The 19,600-nt window shown below is 48.5% G+C and overlaps 1 protein-coding gene across 6 annotated transcripts in view; it reads right to left on the bottom strand.

The window, feature by feature from the left end:
- The window catches only part of LOC147030148 (uncharacterized), a 66,358-nt gene extending 60,563 nt beyond the window's left edge, over window positions 1–5,795 (bottom strand). For all 6 annotated transcript variants that reach the window (XM_085873887.1, XM_085873885.1, XM_085873881.1 and 3 more), the window contains exon 1: window positions 5,510–5,795. In XM_085873887.1, the coding sequence (XP_085730013.1) occupies window positions 5,510–5,753 (244 nt within the window). In that variant the 5' untranslated portion in view covers window positions 5,754–5,795. The remainder of the gene's footprint in view (window positions 1–5,509) is intronic.
- Window positions 5,796–19,600: the final 13,805 nt, after the last annotated feature.

Consider the following 19,600-nt stretch of genomic DNA (forward strand, 5'->3'; position numbering starts at 1 on the left):
ATGTGCGATTCATCCAGGCTGCGACGCTTTGAGTTAGCCATTTTTCTTTCTCTATCGTAATTTTGGACTGTTAAGCCGCCAACAACTCAAACACCACCACCTTCGCCTCTTTACCTCCACAACTCCATCCCGCAAACATCGCTTCACCACCATCCCCAAATGACACCCACCAACCACCACAGCAAACCCCACACCACCTTCGCCTTTCTCCTTCCACAACCATCAACCACCACCAGTCAACACCGAACGTCGTGCTGTCCAGGGCCCGTTCCGTGATTCTTTCCGAGCGCATCAAGCCACGTGTGCACATGGATCCTTTTAGGAGAGGAAAACGGATCAGGAAGGCTTCACGCCCCTTTTCTTCCATCCAATGACTGAGCATCGGGTGGCATGGCCCCACCTCCGAACCCGCTGTGAATGCGTTCCTTTTTGGAGAGGAAAACGGATCAGAAGAGGCTCACCCCCCTTTTTGCCCGACCAATGGCTGAACGCCGGGTGGCGTGGCCCCGCCTCCAAGCGAATTTTGATCCACGAATCTGCATACAAGCTCCTCCCCCAGTCTATAAAGACGTGAGCACAACGCAGCTCGTGTGTGCAGAAAGGGGTGCAGAAAGTGGCGCGAGTCGGAAGTCGTGGAGTTTGAGAGGTTGTCGTTGCGGGGATTGGACGGCGAAGGGGACGGAGCTCGGAGTTGAAGTCGAGGGACGAGTCGCGGCGTGGAGCAGGAACGCAGAAGAGAACTCGGGCGAGGGTTCGCCGGAGTCGGTGCGGTCCCGAGACCCCGCTAGCAGGAAGGAGCGTCCGCCATTCCCCTCTCCCGACCCCGAGCATCAACAATTCCACCCCCATCCGCGCTGAGATAGCGCGGGTAACCCTGTCCGTTCCCCAACCCAACCGTGGTGTCGACCGACCAACACGTACCTGCACAACGCACGCCTGGAGGAGCTCACCGACCATACCAGGGGCACGGAGTCAGGTGCGTTACACAGACATTGCGGCTAGCCCGCCATCGCGCCACGAGGGCGCGGGTAAGACCCCTTCGGTCTCGTGGACCTGGCCGATCACCCAGGTCCCACGTTCATTTGGTCCACGGACCTGTCTGCCTCCTTGCCTGTGAGGGTGGCTTGTATTTTCTTTGCTTTTGGTGTAAATGTGTGTGTGTGGCACCAGTCTGTTAAGTAAACCTGTATAAGTGCTTGTACATTGCTGTATTCGGAAGTAACTCTGCGTATTGTTCTTGCTTTGACTGTTATATGTGCATTTTTGTATAACTGTGAATACGTGCTTGCCGTGTGTGTGTGTGTGTGTGTGTGTGAGATAAAAGTGCTTGCTTGTTGAACTGCTTCCCGTTTCGTTGCGTCCTTTCCTTTGTTTGAAAGTTCCATCTTGCATCACGTAAGGGATTGGTAGTGGGTGTAGACACCCAATAATCTGAACCGTCGAGGTCGACGATAACTCTGCTCGGAACGAGCCGCTGAAGCGGTTCGTGTCCGAAGTCGACCTGCGGCGTGGTACAACTCCTTGGTACGCTACCCGCGCGGGTACTTCGGGATATCGACATTCGGCGATTCACCCTATTTCGCGCGGGTAGAATGCGGACTGGGTTGTGGTGAGGTTAAACCCCCACCCGTGACTGGCTCCTGGCGGTAGTTCCAGGAGGGTCACGACTGAATTGTCCATTCCGGTGGGCAACGCATCGCGATTTGAGTTACGTGGCCAATCGCATGCCGGGCGGGCGAAATTCGTAATAATATATATATATATATATATATATATATATATATATATATATATATATATATATATATATATATATATATATATATAAATACATATATATATATATATATATATATATATATATATATATATATATATATATATATAGTTACGGCTGTGGAAATTCGCAATACACCATAAAGGTTACTCAGATTCGCTATGCCAGTAAGTGAGTGTTCAGATAGGCCCCCCACCGTTGTTTAAAGGGCTTTCTTCGTGTTCACCGGGCTGCGACTCTTTGAGATAGGGTTTTTCTTTATCTATCGTTATTTTGAGCCACCATTGCAACAAACCTCCATGCAAACAACAACCGCCACCAACTACGCCACAACGCCCACACCACCCCCACAACAATCACTACCATCTTCGCCACTACGCCCGCTTACGAACGCCATCCTCTGCAGACCACGGTAAGACGGTTTCCGCGTTGGAAACCGCCTGAGAAGGATTGGTAGAACAAAAGCTCTTGTGAAGCCCGTGGGGTTTTCCCGCCTGTTTTCCCCGCGCTTGGTGTGAAGGGGAGGGGGCGGGGCAGCTCGCTCCCCATTGGGACACGGGGCGTGAGTAGGTCGGAGTGAGGGAACGCCCCTTTTCGAGAAGCTTCTCGAAGGGAGGCGGAGCCGAAAACGGGATGGGGCGAAGGGCGGAGCCCCACGCTATAAAGGATGGAACGCGCGCGAGGCTCGCTCTCTCTCTTGGTGATTCACATTGGGCCTCCTCCTCTCTTTACGGTTCATGCGCTCTTCTTGGCTCGCGCTCCCCTCCTCCTCGCTCGTTCCCGCGCTTGTGGCCCGGCGCGGCCTGCTGGTGGAGACGCGGACGCGAGGCGCCGCAGTGCGGCCTGTGGTGGACCTGCGTGTCCGGACGAGGGGTGCCGGAGAGGGTTCGCCGGCCGCGTGGGAGGTCGGAGCTGGGCGCGGCCCCGCTGACTCGTGGGAGGGGGACTGGACGGCCATGAAAGGGAGGTCCTTCCTTTTCTTTTTACTTTTGCTTGCATGGTGTGGCGCCGTCTGTAAGTAGAACCTGTTTAAGTGACTGTGTTGTACAGAATTCCCTGCTTTATTCGGTTGTATTGTTTTCTTGCTGTACATATTGCATGACTGCCTTACGTGTGTGTAAATAATAAACATGCTGGTCGAACTGTTCCGTCGTTGCGTCCTTTCCTTTATTGAAAGTGCCACCTTACCTCGTGGAATAATTAGTGAGGGTTTGAACACCCGGGTAAAGTAATCTGAACCGTCGAGGTCGGTGATAACACCGCTCGGTTATCCCTGTAGTACGGAACGAACCGCTCAAGTGGTTCGTGTCCTAAGCCAACCAGCGGCGTGGTGCAACCCCTTGGTAGGTTACCCGGGCTGGTATTTAGGTATATCGACATTTGGCGATTCACCCTATTTCACGCAGGTGGAATGCGGACTGGGTTGTGGTGAGGTTAAACCCCACCCGTGACATGCTCCTGGCAGTAGTTCCAGGAGGGTCACGACTGAATTGTTCGACCGGTGGGTGACACGGTCACGATTAGAGTTACGTGGCCGATCGCACGCCAGGCGGGCCAGAATTCGTAACAATATATACGTATATGTATATGGCTTTCCAGTTGGAGGGTTAATAACCAGTGAAATTACTTCAATGCAATGAATGGCGGGTTAAAGTGAATGTTAGCGTGAACGGCAAAATATAAACCGCTAAAAGTACCCAGACGATCACTCAGCAAGGTAAAAGCTAAAACATCGACAACCATGTGGAAAATACGGTACATGTTTATTTGCTGAACACAGTGATTCACATCAATGTCACAGTTTACCTGTAGCAGTGGAAAGGTAATTTCAATTTCAATTATTTTTTCCAAGTTTTGTGAAATGACCACGTGTTGAGTGAAAGTGTGAATTGCGTGCAAACTCTTTTAAGGAGTAAAGTGTTTGATCTGTCTATTCCTTCCACTGCAATGTGATTGTGATTTTTATCTTGCCAAAACGAAGTTTTTGCAAGATATATTAGTCAGCTTGTATGTTTTATTGTTTTTTTTGTTTTGTTATTCTGCCAACAGCTCAGTTTTATGACCAAACATGCAAGAAAATAAATAAGTAAAAATCAGCATGTTCACCGAGCTAGTCTTTCGGTTTTCAAGTTATTTTTAGTTGAATTTCAAGGTTTTTCAATGGAGCTCTCACCGTTGTAAACGTTACCAGGACGACATGTACGAAACCCTCACATGCAGTTACGAGACGTTCGCAGTCACGGTACAATAATCCAACTTGACGAGCCTATTCGGTCCACTGCAGGACGAAGGCCTCCCTCAACCTGGTCCTTTGTTCTATTCAATGCAATTTGATGTCATCATACTCCAGTAAATTCCTCAATTCCACACTCCCCGTCAGATCGTTGTTCAAAGCAAACTTTAGTTTGCTTTTCATGACTTTCTATTTTTGTATTTTTTTTTTAAGTGGTGCCCATCCTGTTCCTCTTCATTTCTCCAAAGTGATCCCTAATCCATTTCGCCGAGTTGTCCTAAGTAAATGCAATTTGTGGTTTCTTAAATTTCACGACGATCAATTTGAATCTCTTCCTTTTATTGTACAAGTGTGTTAACATTAAATTTTGTCTGTGAACAGGATAACTCAAAAAAAAGTTACGGGCATATTTGGACGAAATTTGGTGGAGAGGTTGGGTGTGTGACAAGGATGACCCGATTCGATTTTGGTTCAGGTCTGGATCCAGACCGAGCCCATCAGTGGCATAGAAAACAAAATGCTCAGCCTGGCAGGGGTATGCGCTCTACAGGGTGCAGTTCTAGTTGTTTTTTGTATACAAAGACGAGGCTCGTGAAAGAGGGAACACAGAACGGATCAGGACGCAACAGAGCAAAATAAACAGTAGAAAGAGGGGTGAGGACATCAACAGCAGGGTTGAGGAGCAAAGTAGAGGGAGACTTAGAGAAATAAAGAATGTGGGGAAAAATGATGGCATGGGGATGATACACAGGGTGAACAATAGATACAACCAGAAGCTCTCAATCACTGCAAACGTGGAACAAGGTGGGCTTCAGGAGGATTAATGGGGGTAGAAAGCATGGTTGTGCATGGGGGATGACACGAGATGGTGGTGAACAGCTGTCATCAAGCCCTGTCAACATTGCTCCACCATTGTGTACCTCCAAAGTGTTGATGTATCCGGAATTGACCTTTACATCCATTTTTGTTGATCAGTACCATCCCAGAATATATACATATACATATACATATACATATACATATACATATACACATACACATACACACACACACAGTATAGAGAGATCTTCACAAATATGTATACATATACAGTACAATATATATATATACACATATACAGTTTATAAATAAATATATATACAGTATATAAAATAAATAAATATATATATATATATACACATATACATTTTATAAATAAATATATATATACAGTATATAAAATAAATAAATATATATATACAGTATATAAAATAAATAAATAAATATATATATATATATATATACACATATACAGTTTATAAATAAATATATATATATACAGTATATAAAATAAATAAATATATATATACAGTATATAAAATAAATAAATATATATACAGTATATAAAATAAATATATATATATATATATATATATATATATATCTTCCCCAAAGGCCTGAGGTGTTTTAATACAATTTACCAAAACAAGTGAAAAACCGAATCAAACAATGTTACACACCTTCAGCCGCAGACTTGACCCTCAAAAACTTGCGAAGAGAAGCCAGCGCTCGTCGCCTCGTACGCGGCTCATTCGCCGCCAGTCGCTGCACGAAACCCCGAGAAACATCGTCCACCACAGGACTTGTACCTTGATGAGCGGCGGGGCTGAGTCGAGGAACGGCTCCAGAGAAATTCGCGCCCTTTCTCGGACGCTTGTTTCGTTTTAACAGAGGACAGCGTGCTGTTTTCACGGAGGCCGCCATGATGGAACCCAAACCTGAGCGATGGCTCAATACTATTGGCTGATAATTAAATACCTTGAGGTTTCTTATTTTATTGTTGATTTTTGTTTTTTTTTAAATACATATCTATTGGTGTGATCCGATCATTCAAGGTAAATGGTATAATCCATAGCAGATTTTTTTTAAATTAACTTACATAATTCAATTAAAATATACAACGTGCAGCCTGCCGAGCCAATATTAAATACATAATACACCTCAAAACTTATTCTGGTTTCATAAACTGTTAAGAGCGTCCAAAAAGGAAACATTAAAAGGAAAAAGGTAATAAAATAAGGAAAGAGCCCTAAAAAACAAAAGTTTACTGGGTATAGTGGGGCAACTTATCATTACAATTGTGCATTTTGTGAGGAAAGCACCACATTTGGCACACGAGTCGCCTATCATATTATGAACAGATTTGGATATTGGGCCATCTCAAATTCAGCCGCTGATGGCTCTGGCAGCCATTTTCCACTGTCATCAAAATTTTTGAGATGGCCCAATATCCAAATCTGCGCCAGTCGAGTACGTGGTTTAATCCGTCGTGCGAGCGTGGTGCACGGGGTTACCGTGCAGGGGTGCAGTATCGTGGAAGGTTTGGCCTCGCCGGGCACGTTGTATCGTGTGTGTTATTAAAGTTGATTTCTAGAGTGTACCAGGTGCGGTGGGACGCAAGAAGCACGCGGGCCACCATCTACTCCGCTTTATTGCGCGACCAGAAGCACACTCTTCCCACCCCTAGCGGGTGAGGCATGATATACGAAAACCCAATCACGTGACACAGCACACTCCTCCCCTCGTAAAATGACCCGTCACATAATGAACGGATAATCACAACATGACCATCGGAAACCCATCAACACTCATAATCCTCCAAGTACCGCGGCCGCACCCTGACCCGCCTCGGACGGGCAGCGCCACCAGACAGCCCAGGCTCAGACACCTCCCGGCTCGGTCGAGGTGACACCCTCGCCGGACTCGCACTTTCCGCAACACCAGCTACCCCCGACTGCCCAGCCTGCTCGACGTCCCCGGGTAGGACGGCATCAGGCGAAGCCCCCCTTGGCGCCGGCCCAGCCAGCCCCAGTGATACGTCAGGTGCCGGCAATACTACCGGTGGGGGTCCCGCACCGTTCGGCTCGGGGAGGTGTGGGGGGGGGGTGACGCTGAACAGCGATCATGCATCTGGTCCACGTGCCGCTTCCACATATCCCCACCATCAGTCCACACCATGCAATTCGCCGGCCCCAGCACCACAGAGACCACCGCCGGCACCCATTTGGAACCGTGGAAATAATCGCGCACCATTACCCGCTGCCCCCACCTCGAAGCTGCGCAGCCGCGTGACGTGAAAGGTTGAAATGCCGGTGTCGAAGGCAGATCGCTCCAATTCCCCGTAGAAATCGCCTGGACGACACGGGCCGATTCCACCGCGACCTGCCTGGCCGTGACCGGCCCACTTTGGACCTGGTCCAGCGCAAACACATCGACCCGGTCGCCCAACTCAGACGCAGCTGGACCCTCCGCACACGGCAAGCGTGAGAGCCCGTCGCAGTTAGCATGCTTCTCGGTGCTTCGGAACTGAATATCATAATCGTAAGCACCCAGAAACAGACACCACCACTGTATTCGCGCGGCTGCTACCACCGGCACCCCGCGTTCGGGTCTCAGGATGAATTGAAGCGGTTTGTGATCCGTATGCAAAGTGAAATGCCGCCCCAGCAGATATTGATGAAACCTCCGCACACCCCAGACGAGGCTGAGAGCCTCACGCTCAATCTGGGCATATCCGCGCTCTGCTGTGGACAGGGTCCGGGATGCAAAACAAACAGGCCGCTCGGAACCATCGTCCATCCTGTGGGAGAGCACTGCCCCGATGCCATATGCAGAGCTGTCACATGCCAATAGGAGCGGACGCGCAGGCTCGTAGTGCACGAGGACCGTATCCTCTGTGAGCAGCCGCTTGACGCGATCGAACGACGCCTGGTGTGCAGGCCCCCAAGCCCAGCGCTCGTCCTTCTTGAGCAACCGCATTAACGGCGCAAGTTGTGAGCTGAGCCTGCTCACGAACCTTTGGTAATACTGGGCCATGCCAATGAACGAGCGCAGCTGCGTCTTGTCGCGAGGCGGTGGCATGCGCTGAATCGCCTCCACCTTCCGAGGACCTTTCAACAGCCCCTCCGGCGTGATGATGTGCCCGAGGTATTCCAAGCGCTGCTTGAAGAACGCGCACTTGTCCCTGTTTAAGCGCAGGCCGCACGCTTCTAGCTTTGTCAGCACTCGGGCAATGTTCGCAAGATGCTCGTCCGCCGTTTTCCCCGCAATGAGCACATCGTCCAGGTAGGTCTGAGCGGGCAGGCCAATGCAAACCTGATCCATGGCTTTCTGCCACAAAGCTGGGGCCGAAGCAATCCCAAAACAGAGTCGGGTATATCGATAGAGTCCTTGACACGTGTTGATTGTTAAAAGCTCGCTACTCCCGGGATCCATCGGCAGGTGAAAATATGCATCTCGCAGATCAAGCTTCGTGAAGTATTGACTCCCCGCCAATCGCGTATATATCTCATCGATTGACGGCAGTGGATATTGCTCCACGCTGAGCCCCGGGTTAACCGTGGATTTGAAGTCCCCGCACAATCGGACGTCTCCATTCCGTTTCAGCACTGTGACAACCGGGGTGGCCCAATCCGAGCACGACACCCGTTCGATCACTCCACAGGCCTCCAGCCTATCCAGTTCACCCTTGACCTTGTCCCGCAGGGCATACGGCACCGGATGCGGTTTACAAAACCGAGGAACCACCCCCTCCTTCAAGAAGAGTTTCGCCTCCATGCCCTTGAGTTTTCCAAGGTCGTCGCTAAACAACCCTTGATGTCTTTGAAGAATCTCCTCCAAATGATCCTCCCACTGGCTCGGCACGGGTTGCACAAGGTGAATTGCGGCCCAGTCTAGCCTGATGCAGGTCATCCAATCTCGGCCGAGGAGAGACGGCCCGCTCCCCCGCACGACGTACACCCGAAGCGTGGCGACCTGGCCTTGGTACCGCACAGACACGTCTGCCATCCCGACTGGCGTTATCTTCTCGCGGGTGTACGTGAACAGCGCGAGGTTTGACCTGATAAGCTTCAAGCCATTGAGTCTATGCGCGGTCTGTTCACCGATGAGCGACACCGCTGCTCCCGTATCGACCTGGAACGTGATCGGCGTTTCATTCACTTCGACTTCCACCGTCATCGGGCGCGCTGTCGCCGGGCCAATTGAAAACAGGCTCAACAACGGCCGCTGGTTCCGCCCCGAGTCGCCTCGCACATCGCCGTCCACGACTTTAACGGTGGCCGACGCCGCTCCGCACACATGCGCCAAATGACCCACCTTGTGACAATTCAAACACACGGTGCCTTTACACGGGCACGCACGGCGCAGGTGTCGACCTCCACATCCCAAGCATGTCCGCGAGGTCACCCCGCCGCACGCGCGGCCGCGTGGCGACGTCCGACCCGCATCGAAGGTCGTGCGCGCGTCCCGGGGTGCTCGCGACCCCGCGTGGCCGGTGATGGCTCGAACATCCCCGCGAGTCTGCTCGACCGCTGTAGCCGTGGTGACCACCGAGTCGAATGTAATAGCTTCATCTCTCAGCCGTAAAACCGCTGAAACCATTTTCGCATCTTGTAAACCAGCAATAAAACGATCTCTGAGCCGAGCTGGCCACTCCCCCGCCGTGAACTTGCAGGCCACGGAAGCACGCTTAATCCGCGCCACGAACTCAGCGACGCGTTCCTCTGCCCCTTTCGAGAGGCGATCGAACTGGAATCGAGCGAGCTGCAATGACTTCTCCGGCGCCATGTGTGCTTTCATTTTCTCCACAATGTCCCGAAACGCCAGCCCGTCATCCCGGGGCCTGTTCGGTGCCACTAAATCACCCAGCAGTCGATAATGCTCCGGCGAAAGCGAAGCGAGCAAGATCGACTTCTGCTTGCTCTCGTCGACCACATCGTTCGCGTGGAAATAGCATTCCAATTGCTCTGAAAACAATTCGAAGTCGTCCCCGTCGAAAACGGGCATAAGTCCGTATTCAACCATCCTCGTCAGCCAACTAGAGTGTACCAGGTGCGGTGGGACGCAAGAAGCACGCGGGCCACCATCTACTCCGCTTTATTGCGCGACCAGAAGCACACTCTTCCCACCCCTAGCGGGCGAGGCATGATATACGAAAACCCAATCACGTGACACAGCACAATTTCAACCTCACCAAGACTGGTGTTTGGCCTCGGTGCTCCGTTGGGGATTCCACGCACTCTTCACCCCGGAGACAGCGATTGGCAGAACGTCCCTGTTACGAGAGCCATCTTCGAACCCCAATCGCACCTCACAAGAAGGTGAGCGGCCAACCAGCTCACTCCGTAGCTGTGTCATAAACATCGTCTGTACAACGTGCCCATCGTCAAAATGGCCACCACACACCGTGCACCGAAGCAGTGGTCACTCAGCAAGAGTGAAACGGTGAACTCGTTTGAAAATTGGAGACACAATTTTCTTTGTATTTTATCACTCGATCCCAAGTTTGCGCCCTTCCCCACTGAGGGCGTCACCTGGGAGAAGAAGAGCAGAGCGTTCCCTCTTCGTGAAAGTGTGGATGATGTTGAGGATGTCCCCGTTGTGCAGCGTCACTCTGCCCACCAGAAAGTCACCGTACTGGAACTTATACTGGGTCAGATTGCAAACTACTGCCCTGTGATATCCCGAAACACCACAGTCCGAAACTCCACCTCTGTCGTCAACATATGGCAGTCGATTCGACAACATTTTGGATTCCAGTCGACAGGCGCACACTTCATTGACTTTGCAGTGACACGCCATAACCCCGAAGAGCGCCATGAAGACTTCTACCAATGCCTGATGGCGTTTGTGGAGGATAACTTGCTTCGACAAGATGGCGGCATCTTCCACCATAACCAGGCGATCACGGAAGATGAGGAATTATCTCCCTCGTTGGAGAACTTTATTGTGCTCACATGGCTTCGCCTTGTCCACAGTGGACTCCCCGGACTCGTCAAACAACGCTATGGAACCGAACTCAGGTTCCGCACTTTAGCCTCCATCAAACCGGAGATATCCCAGGCGCTTGACTCACTATTAGATGAGCTCCATGTTGCTGAAGATACAACGTCCTTGCGCACTTCAACGTCTCGACCACAGGTCCCCCGCCCGGCATCGTTCCCATCATCGTCAAAACCTCGTCAAGTCTTTTCAGGGACTCGTTCCAACAACCTGATGAAGTCCTGTCCCCTCTGCAAACAAGTACGCCGCACTGATTACGGTCATTTCCTCAGTGAGTGTCCCTTCCTCCCCGAACGAAATCGTCGGTACATTGCCAGAGCACGCCATGTGGCTGACATAACTGAAGAGTCAGACGACGAGTCTGGAGACATAACATATGCCCATATGGACAAGGTAGTTAATAACATAGACTATACAGAACCGTCCACTATCTCGCGTGTCCAGACTCACCAGTCTCCATATCTAGACACCTTCCACGGCCAGCACACAACCCGAGTTACCATCGACAGTGGGGCCACGGGTAACCTGATTCGTGAGACGACTGTAAGGAGGTTTGGAGCCAAGATTCAGAAGAGTGCACAGTCCGCTCGTCAGGCTGATGGGTCTTCCCCTCTTCAAGTGGTTGGTGAGACCAGACTGACACTGACTCTCAATGGAAGGGAATTTCAGTTTGAGGGCCTGGTTGTCGAAAATCTTGACGTAGAAGTACTAGCAGGAACACCTTTCATGGAGTCTAATGACATCTCAATCCGCCCTGCGAAGCATCAAGTTATCCTGGGTGACGGCACCACATACGTTTATGGTTCTCAGGAAGGGAGCCTTAATCGCCATGCAGTACGCCGAGCTCATGTCGTACGTGCCCCACCACACACAACTACTCTGTGGCCCAGTGAGTTCATCAAAATGGTCCTTCCATGTGACATGCCGAGTATCGACTCAGCGTTCGCACTCGAACCTCGCACGGATGCCCCCAGTGCGAGGTCGCTGCGACCCATTGAGTACTGGCCCCCACCAAGTGTCATCCGTAGCATCAGCGGGAAGGTTCGGATCCCCAATTTAACTAACAAACCACGAGTTCTCAAACGACATGAGCAATTTTGCCAAATCCGCCCTGTGTACATACCTGAAGAACACCCAGATGACTATACCGAGACCAGCCCTCCCCCCCAATTAAAACGCACACTCACTTCCCTCTCAGGACACTCTTCGACTGTCACCCTCAACCCTGACAACATGTTCGCTTCTGACACACGATCAAAATTTTGTGCCCTTCTTGAAGAGTATGATGAAGTGTTTGACCCAGTGTTCCAAGGCTACAATGGTTCTGCAGGCCCCTTTGAGGCTGTTGTTAACATGGTCCCCGTTCAGCCTCCACAACGCAAAGGCCGTCTACCACAGTATGCGCAAGATAAACTGCGTGAACTACAACACAAATTTGATGAACTAGAAAAGCTTGGAGTCTTTGCTCGCCCTGAGGACATGGGGATTACTGTGGAATACCTGAATCCTTCATTCTTGATCAAGAAGCCCAGTGGCGGGTTCCGCTTAGTCACAGCCTTTGCTGATGTGGGCCGATACAGCAAGCCCCAACCCTCTCTTATGCCAAACGTAGATTCCATCCTCCGCAAAATTGTTCAGTGGAAGTATCTAATTACTACCAATCTTACGAGTGCCTTCTACCAAATCCCATTATCTCGCCACTCCATAAAGTACTGCGGTGTAGCCACACCCTTCCGGGGAATACGTGTGTATATACCAGATCCGCTATGGGTATGCCTGGATCAGAGACGGCACTCGAAGAACTCATGTGTCACGTCCTTGGTGATCTCTTAGAGAAGGGGACCGTCGCCAAACTCGCTGACGACCTCTATTGCGGTGGTGACACATTGGACGAACTTCTCCAGAACTGGAGAATGGTGTTGCAGGCTCTGCGTAAATGTCGACTTCGCCTCTCTGCTACGAAGACAGTTGTATGTCCAAAGAGCACCACCATCTTAGGATGGATCTGGTTTAGCGGTACTATCCAGGCTAGCCCACACCGTGTGGCTACACGCTCTACTTGTTCGGCTCCTGAGAAGGTCAGGGGAATGAGATCCTTTATCGGGGCATATAAGGTTCTCGCTCGGGTTATCTCCAACTGCTCCGCTCTCTTATCCCCCTTGGAAGATGTTGTGGCTGGATGCCAATCACTGGACAGAGTTGTGTGGACTGATGAGTTCATAATATGATAGGCTACCCAGCAGACACACGACATCAGTATGAAAGATTCACGACGTCGGGAATAGGCCGCTTGGTTGTACAACCAGATCACGACGCGGTACAGCCGCAGCGCGCAGCTCGATGATCTAAAACTGCTAGTTTTTCTGCCTCATGTGTTTGTAGGGTGAGCACTTTACAACCTCGTGACGTGTGTGGTTGTGTCTGCCTTTCACTGGAGGAGAGATCCGATTGGCGAATTCCTATTTCCGCATCACGAGCCGCCATTTGCAAGGTTTGGTTAAACTTGTGAACTTTAAGATGTTTCTGAGTGTGGCACACTATCCACTTTAATCTGCAGAAGACTTTAGCTTTATTAGTTAAAATTATCTTCCACCATGAACATTTTTGGTAAGTATAATATTGTTGTGGTTACCAAATTCGCAAACCACCATTCAGGTCCCTTAGGTGAGGTATTTCGGTAAGTACATGTGTAGTTAGGTCCAAACCCGTTGTCTAGTGGGAATACATGTCATTTATGCGAGCTGCGACTCTTCAGGATAGCCGTTTTTCTTTTACTATCTTTATTTTGGACCAACCGCCATGATTACCACCACAACCACAACATCAACCACCAACCACAACGCCGCTTCACCACAACCGCCACGACCTTCACGTCACACCTCGCAACCGTAGCATCGCCACCGTTCTTGCCCCGCTGTGGGTACCGGTGTTGGATTCGTGCAGAGCGCGCGTCGAACAGCGTGTACAAAATCACGGATTTTGTGCTTCAAAAACGGATCAAAAACGACACACGCCCACTTTTTGCCGTCCAATCGGTGAGCGAGGGGCGATTTGGCCCCGCCTCCAGGACGATCGATATATGCAAATTTGTGGATCAAAAAGCCTTCACGCCCACTTTTTCTCGGGCCAATGGGGAGCGAGGTGAAAGGTCAAAGGGAGGGGGTCAAAAGGCAAAGCTACGGGGGGATAAAAGGACCGTGTTCGTCAGTCAGAGCCGTGTGGAAGTCTGGAGCCCGAAGCCTGCAGTAGCTGGAGAAGCTGAAGAGGGTCGAACGAGGAGAGTCGAGAAGGGGAGAGTCCAACGAGGAGAGTCCAAAGAAGAGTCCAGAGTCGGAGAGTCCAGAGGCGGAGAGGCGGCAGCGGCGAAGGCAGACGAGGGGGTGCTCGCGTCGGTGCCGGGAGCTGCACGCCCGAGGGAGGCCGGCAGCGCGACCTGGCCGAGGTGGAGACGCACACCAGGGATAATAAAGATCCTCTATACCCCGAGCATCAGCAACCCCCTCCTGTTTCCCCCCGCGCTGAGATAGTGCGACCAAGGGGGCCCCTTTCCCACCCCCTGCCAGACACTGTCCGCGAGGCCCGCGGAGTGAGGCGCCATCGCCGCTCCGCGTCTCATCACCAGACGGGTAGGCGCGACCCGGTCTCGGCCTCAGGCCCGCCTCATTCTTGGGGGTATTCTTTCCTTGGTTTTGGGTATGTGTTGTCGGCGCCGTCTGTGAAGTAGAATTGTATAAGTGTTGCCGTGTGCTCGGTAGTCGGTATTAGCTCTGCATTGTCTTCGCTTTTATATTTGCTTTTTGTGTAAATGGAATTGTGTTTTCTTTTTTTGTGTGCTTTTGGTGGAATTGAATATGTGTGCTTCCCGTGTGCCGCGAATAAATGTGCTTTATTATTGAACTGTTCTCCCGCTTCGCTTCGTCTTTTTCTCCCATTGAATCCTCATCTTGCTTCACGTAAAGGGTTGGTAGTGGGCTGAATACGCCCGATAATTAATCGAACCGTCGAGGTCGACGATAACACCGCTCGGTTATTCTGATAGTACGGAACGGGTCGCTTAAGTGGCCCGTGTCCGAAGTCGACCTGCGGCGAGGTGCGATCGCCCGGTCTACCCTCCGCGTGGGTACTTAGGTAGGTCGAATTTGGCGAGCAACCCTATCCCACGCGGGGGCTGATTGGCTCGATCGCGGTGAGACCGAAAGGTCCACCCGTGACTGGTTCCCGGCGTTAGTCCGAGAGGGTCACGACTGGATTGTCCGTCCGGTGGGCGACGTGCCGCGATTCGAGTTACGTGGCCGTCAGCACGCCGGCGGGCGCGAATCCGCAACAATATTATAAATCGATTTTATGTGTCTTTGCTTTTGTTTTGGACGTTTTAAAGATCACAGAATCCATGATGTTACTTACAAAAAATACTTTCGACAAGTTTAATTGGATCAGAACCTTTTAAAATATTTTTCTGGTGTGGATAATGCTTCGGCCGTTCGGGTCCGACGAATTACCGCATTGTAACAAATTTAAAGTTCCACTGCCCTTAAAAAAAGCCTCAATTAATATTATTTTTTCTGTCCTCTTTTAACGAGTTAGGCCTAACCAAAGGCAAAAGGAAAACAATTGTCAGTTATTGTTTGCCGAAAAATGTGGTTTTGTCATTAAAAAAAAATTAACCCTTTGGCCGCCGACAAACTGCCGCTTGTAACAATGAAGCCTTCATTGCGTTAGTTTGTCACTTGGGGAGTTGTTCAAGTTTGTCGGTGCACAATTGTTTTCCTTTGGTAAAATGGTTATTTAAAGACTTGAAAATAACTTTATATTATGAAGAATAATATTAATTGAGGCTTTTTAAGAGCAGTGGAACTTAAAATTTGTTACAACCTGCTTCGAACACTGGTGTACTAAATTGTTTTTATTTTCTAAAATAAGGGTGATGTCCAATGCTGTGATATCCACATACAATTTGTGTGGAAAGAATGGGAAGAGACCTTTCCGGAACCTGAATTTTTATAAAGTTGTCAGAGGTAATGAATTCTGCTAAATGTGTGCCTTTTCAAGGTTTGATATTAATCAGACAAGTGCTTCCCAAGTTATGACCATTTATTTATCAAACCAACTGCGTAGGCGTGGCCGATGGGGAAGAGATCCACAGCCACGTTCCCCATTACGGGTTACAATGTACGGACTTCCGAATAGTGATGACTTCCTGTTGTTCTTCTTTCAGCTGCTCCCGTTAGGGGTCGCCACAGCGGATCATCCGTTATGATCCGCATCCTGATTTGGCACAGGTTTTACACCGGATGCCCTTCCTGACGCAACCCTGGTCGCTTCTTATGACACAGGGACAAGGATTGGGTTTCGCCATGATTCCGGGCTGCTCTACACCCTCTGTAGCGCGGCCTAGCACAGAGTGCCCGTCCTCAAGCGATCCTCCAACCCAAGCCTCTGAGTAGCCGGATTACAGGCGCACGCCACTACGCCCAGTATAGTGATGACTTGCTGTATTCTCATAATTTCTCGATTTCTTATGCGCATTTATAGATAAACACAATGCCCCAATCCAGTCGTCGTTTACGAGAGTGAATGAATGGCCTGTGTGGTTGGTCGAAAGTTGTTATTTATTTTATTTTTGTTTGCACGTACAGGCACGCACTAGTGTAATAATAACAAGTAACAGCAACACGCTGTGCCAGCCGTCCACGTCCTTGATTATTAAGAATTTGCAGCATAGTTAATTGTAATGTTGTATGTTGGAAACCCAGCCTAAGTTTACATTGTGAAAATATTTACATGTAATTTTATGCATAATGAAGTTATTTTATTTTCTTGTGAAATTAAGATTGAAAACACCCAACAAATTAATTTTTTGTGCTTTGGAATTATTTATTTTGAGATGCATTCAAAATTGTGTTTTCATACTTTATGATGTTAGATTTATATTTTTTCTTTGTATGAATACACACACATAGATATATATTTGGTCTCATTGATTTGCCTGATTGTAATTAAGTTTTATGTAATTTTATGCACTGTTCATATCATGTCAAGTATCATCTGTTTAAGCCTTTTTGCACCTCCTTTTATTGATGCCCGCTGTGTGACATAACAAGTAAAAATATTTCTAAATTATATATATCATGGAGAAATTCTATCAGAAAGGTGTTTGACTTCCCAAGTGGGACCCATATTGTACTCTTTTACCAGTCATTGCTGAATTTCTACCAATTGAATGTCAACTATTATGTCCTTTCGCAAAATTTAAAAGTGGTTCTTCGTCTTCTCATAATTCTTACCTGAGGTTGCTTAATTATGAATCTTGTAACAATGGGTCGTATGCCATCAGTAGCTAAAACTTTTAATTACATTTTATATAAATGCAAGTTCTCGACAATACCTTTTATGCTCCTAATGCCCATAATGTACGCAAGCATAAAATTATCAGCAGTTTTACTAACACTGCATGATGATGTTGTTGTACTTAAAGGTGCTTTTGTGCAGTCAATTATATTTGAGAGAGAAGCTCCACAGTTCCTCTCTGGAGCAGAACTTTCTGAATTTGAATTGTTAACTGTGCTTTGCACAAAGTGAATTTGTCAAAAAGGTATTTACGACTTTTACCCATCTGGTATTTCTTTTTATTCCCAATTTTTAGTACATGTTTCTCAATTCCAATGGTATCTACTTTTATTTATTGTATGTTTGTATTTGAGTGTGCTTTTTTGGTATGATTAAAGATATTATTATTATTGTTGATACTGCTTCCATATTTTTGCTGCAATCATGCTCTGCGTGATACGTGATAATAAATGATTATGAAATGCAGTTGTTTTCAAGTTGTGGTCATTATGTGTTACTGTGCAACGTATAATGATGTTGCAATACAACTTCAATGTTTTGATAATGGCACCGGTGGAACAGTGTGGCTCCGCTGACCCCAGACCTATGAGTCGAGGGCTCCATCAAGCTGGAAGCTGAAGGGTGTCATGCACTGCAATGTTCGTTTCTTTGGCGTGCAAAGAAAAGGGTAAAAACAAAAACTCCATTTTATGAACGTTGTGATAAAGTTGAAAAATAACATCATGCTTCAATGTTGTCATATCGTTGAAATCTGACATCATGGATGTTGCAAATACAACTTCCCACTGACCCAATTCTGACGTCAGGTACAACCAGAACACGAAGCTGCAACAACATCAGATTAAAACGTCAAAACGTTGAAATCTGACGTCATGAGTGTTGCAAATACAACTTCCCACTGACCAAATTCTGACGTCAGGATACAACTGGAACACGACGCTGCAACAATGTTGTGTGCCTGCTGGGTAGTGTGCCAAATTTGGTGCTTTCCTCACAAAATGCACAATTGTTATGCTATATTTAGCTAAGTTGCCCACTAGTAGGGTTAAAGTATCCGAAAATGTCAATTATTTAACATGCTGTCCGCACGAAGTTGAACGCAAAATTATCCGCATGAAAGTTTCTCGAAATATTTATTTTTGCTGTTAAAGCAAATTCTAAGAAATAATAATTTTAAAAAAACTATTAATCGCTTAATTATTACCACTTTTAAATGATTCACAAACCATAAGTATAAATAATGCATTACGGTGCGATCAAACATTTTAAGGAAATTGTACAAAATTGATGACTTCATGTCCGCGGCTCTGTTTGGCAACTGAATTTACGTGTAAATTCTCCAGTCCGTTACATGAGACACGGGGTTGTCGTTTTAGTCCAAGATTCAGGACTTGGCCGAGGCCACCCCCATGGCCACTAACCCTGTATACTGTAGGTTAGAGCAGGAATTTGTAACTTGTTTAGCATGCCGGAGATAACTCTCGCCGTGCGTGCAAAACACCAGGGTGACAGTTAGCTGGATCGAGGTTTGAACCTCAGAGATGAGTGCGCACATCTAAAGGGCCGTGGCTATCCAGCCAGTCCAAGCTCCACAATCATATAATGGACCATCATATGCACGAGGCAACCATGACGTCATCTGTGTTATCACAGTGTGTTGTTCATCTTGTGCGGTTTAACTAAAGATCCGTTTCACATTCTGGAGGACATTATTCCACTGCGTTGGGATTCAATGGACAATCATTCGATGGCCACGTCCCCTTTCCATCCCCGCAACCACGCCCCCAAAATCTTCCACAACTACTCTCCACCCCATCTTCTTTTGCACTTTGTTCACCGCCTTCGTTCTTTCCCCAAAACAGAATCATTTCTTATTAAATACATCTTTCTGCCAACCAACATCAACATCAAAATCATGCGTCCCCTTTCCCTCATATTTATCAATGAACCGACAGCCAATCATTCTGCACGAACTCGTCCACAGACACCGACGGCTTGTTCGTTTAACTATTTATCAATGAACCGACGATCAGTCATTCTGCTGTTTCCTCAATGTAACATTTCCTTTCTGGACTTACAAGAATATTCCTTGGACTAAAAGGGGGGATAATCCGTTCTGTGTTCACCTTTTCTGTCCGTTTCCAGTGCCTCCTAACCAAGAGGATGTGTGCCTCGTGGAGCGTGGGAAAATAAGGTGCCAGGGCATCCGAGGGTGGTGGCGACTGTCGTTCCACATGTCCAACAACGTCGGGTCATCGAGGTATGGAACGGTGGCAGGTTCTCACCCGTCTTACGCCGTTTGCTGTTTATACGTTGCCCCTTATCGCTCTGAGTCGTCATGATGTGCCTCTGCCTACCCTGGTTGCTTGAACAGGTGGTTACCTCGTGAATTAGCAGGTTACCTACCAAGTTGTTAGGTT

Source organism: Eptatretus burgeri, chromosome 3 (assembly GCF_056783735.1).
Source record: "Eptatretus burgeri isolate ZD-2024b chromosome 3, Ebu_testis_v1, whole genome shotgun sequence".
Lineage (NCBI taxonomy): Eukaryota > Metazoa > Chordata > Myxini > Myxiniformes > Myxinidae > Eptatretus > Eptatretus burgeri.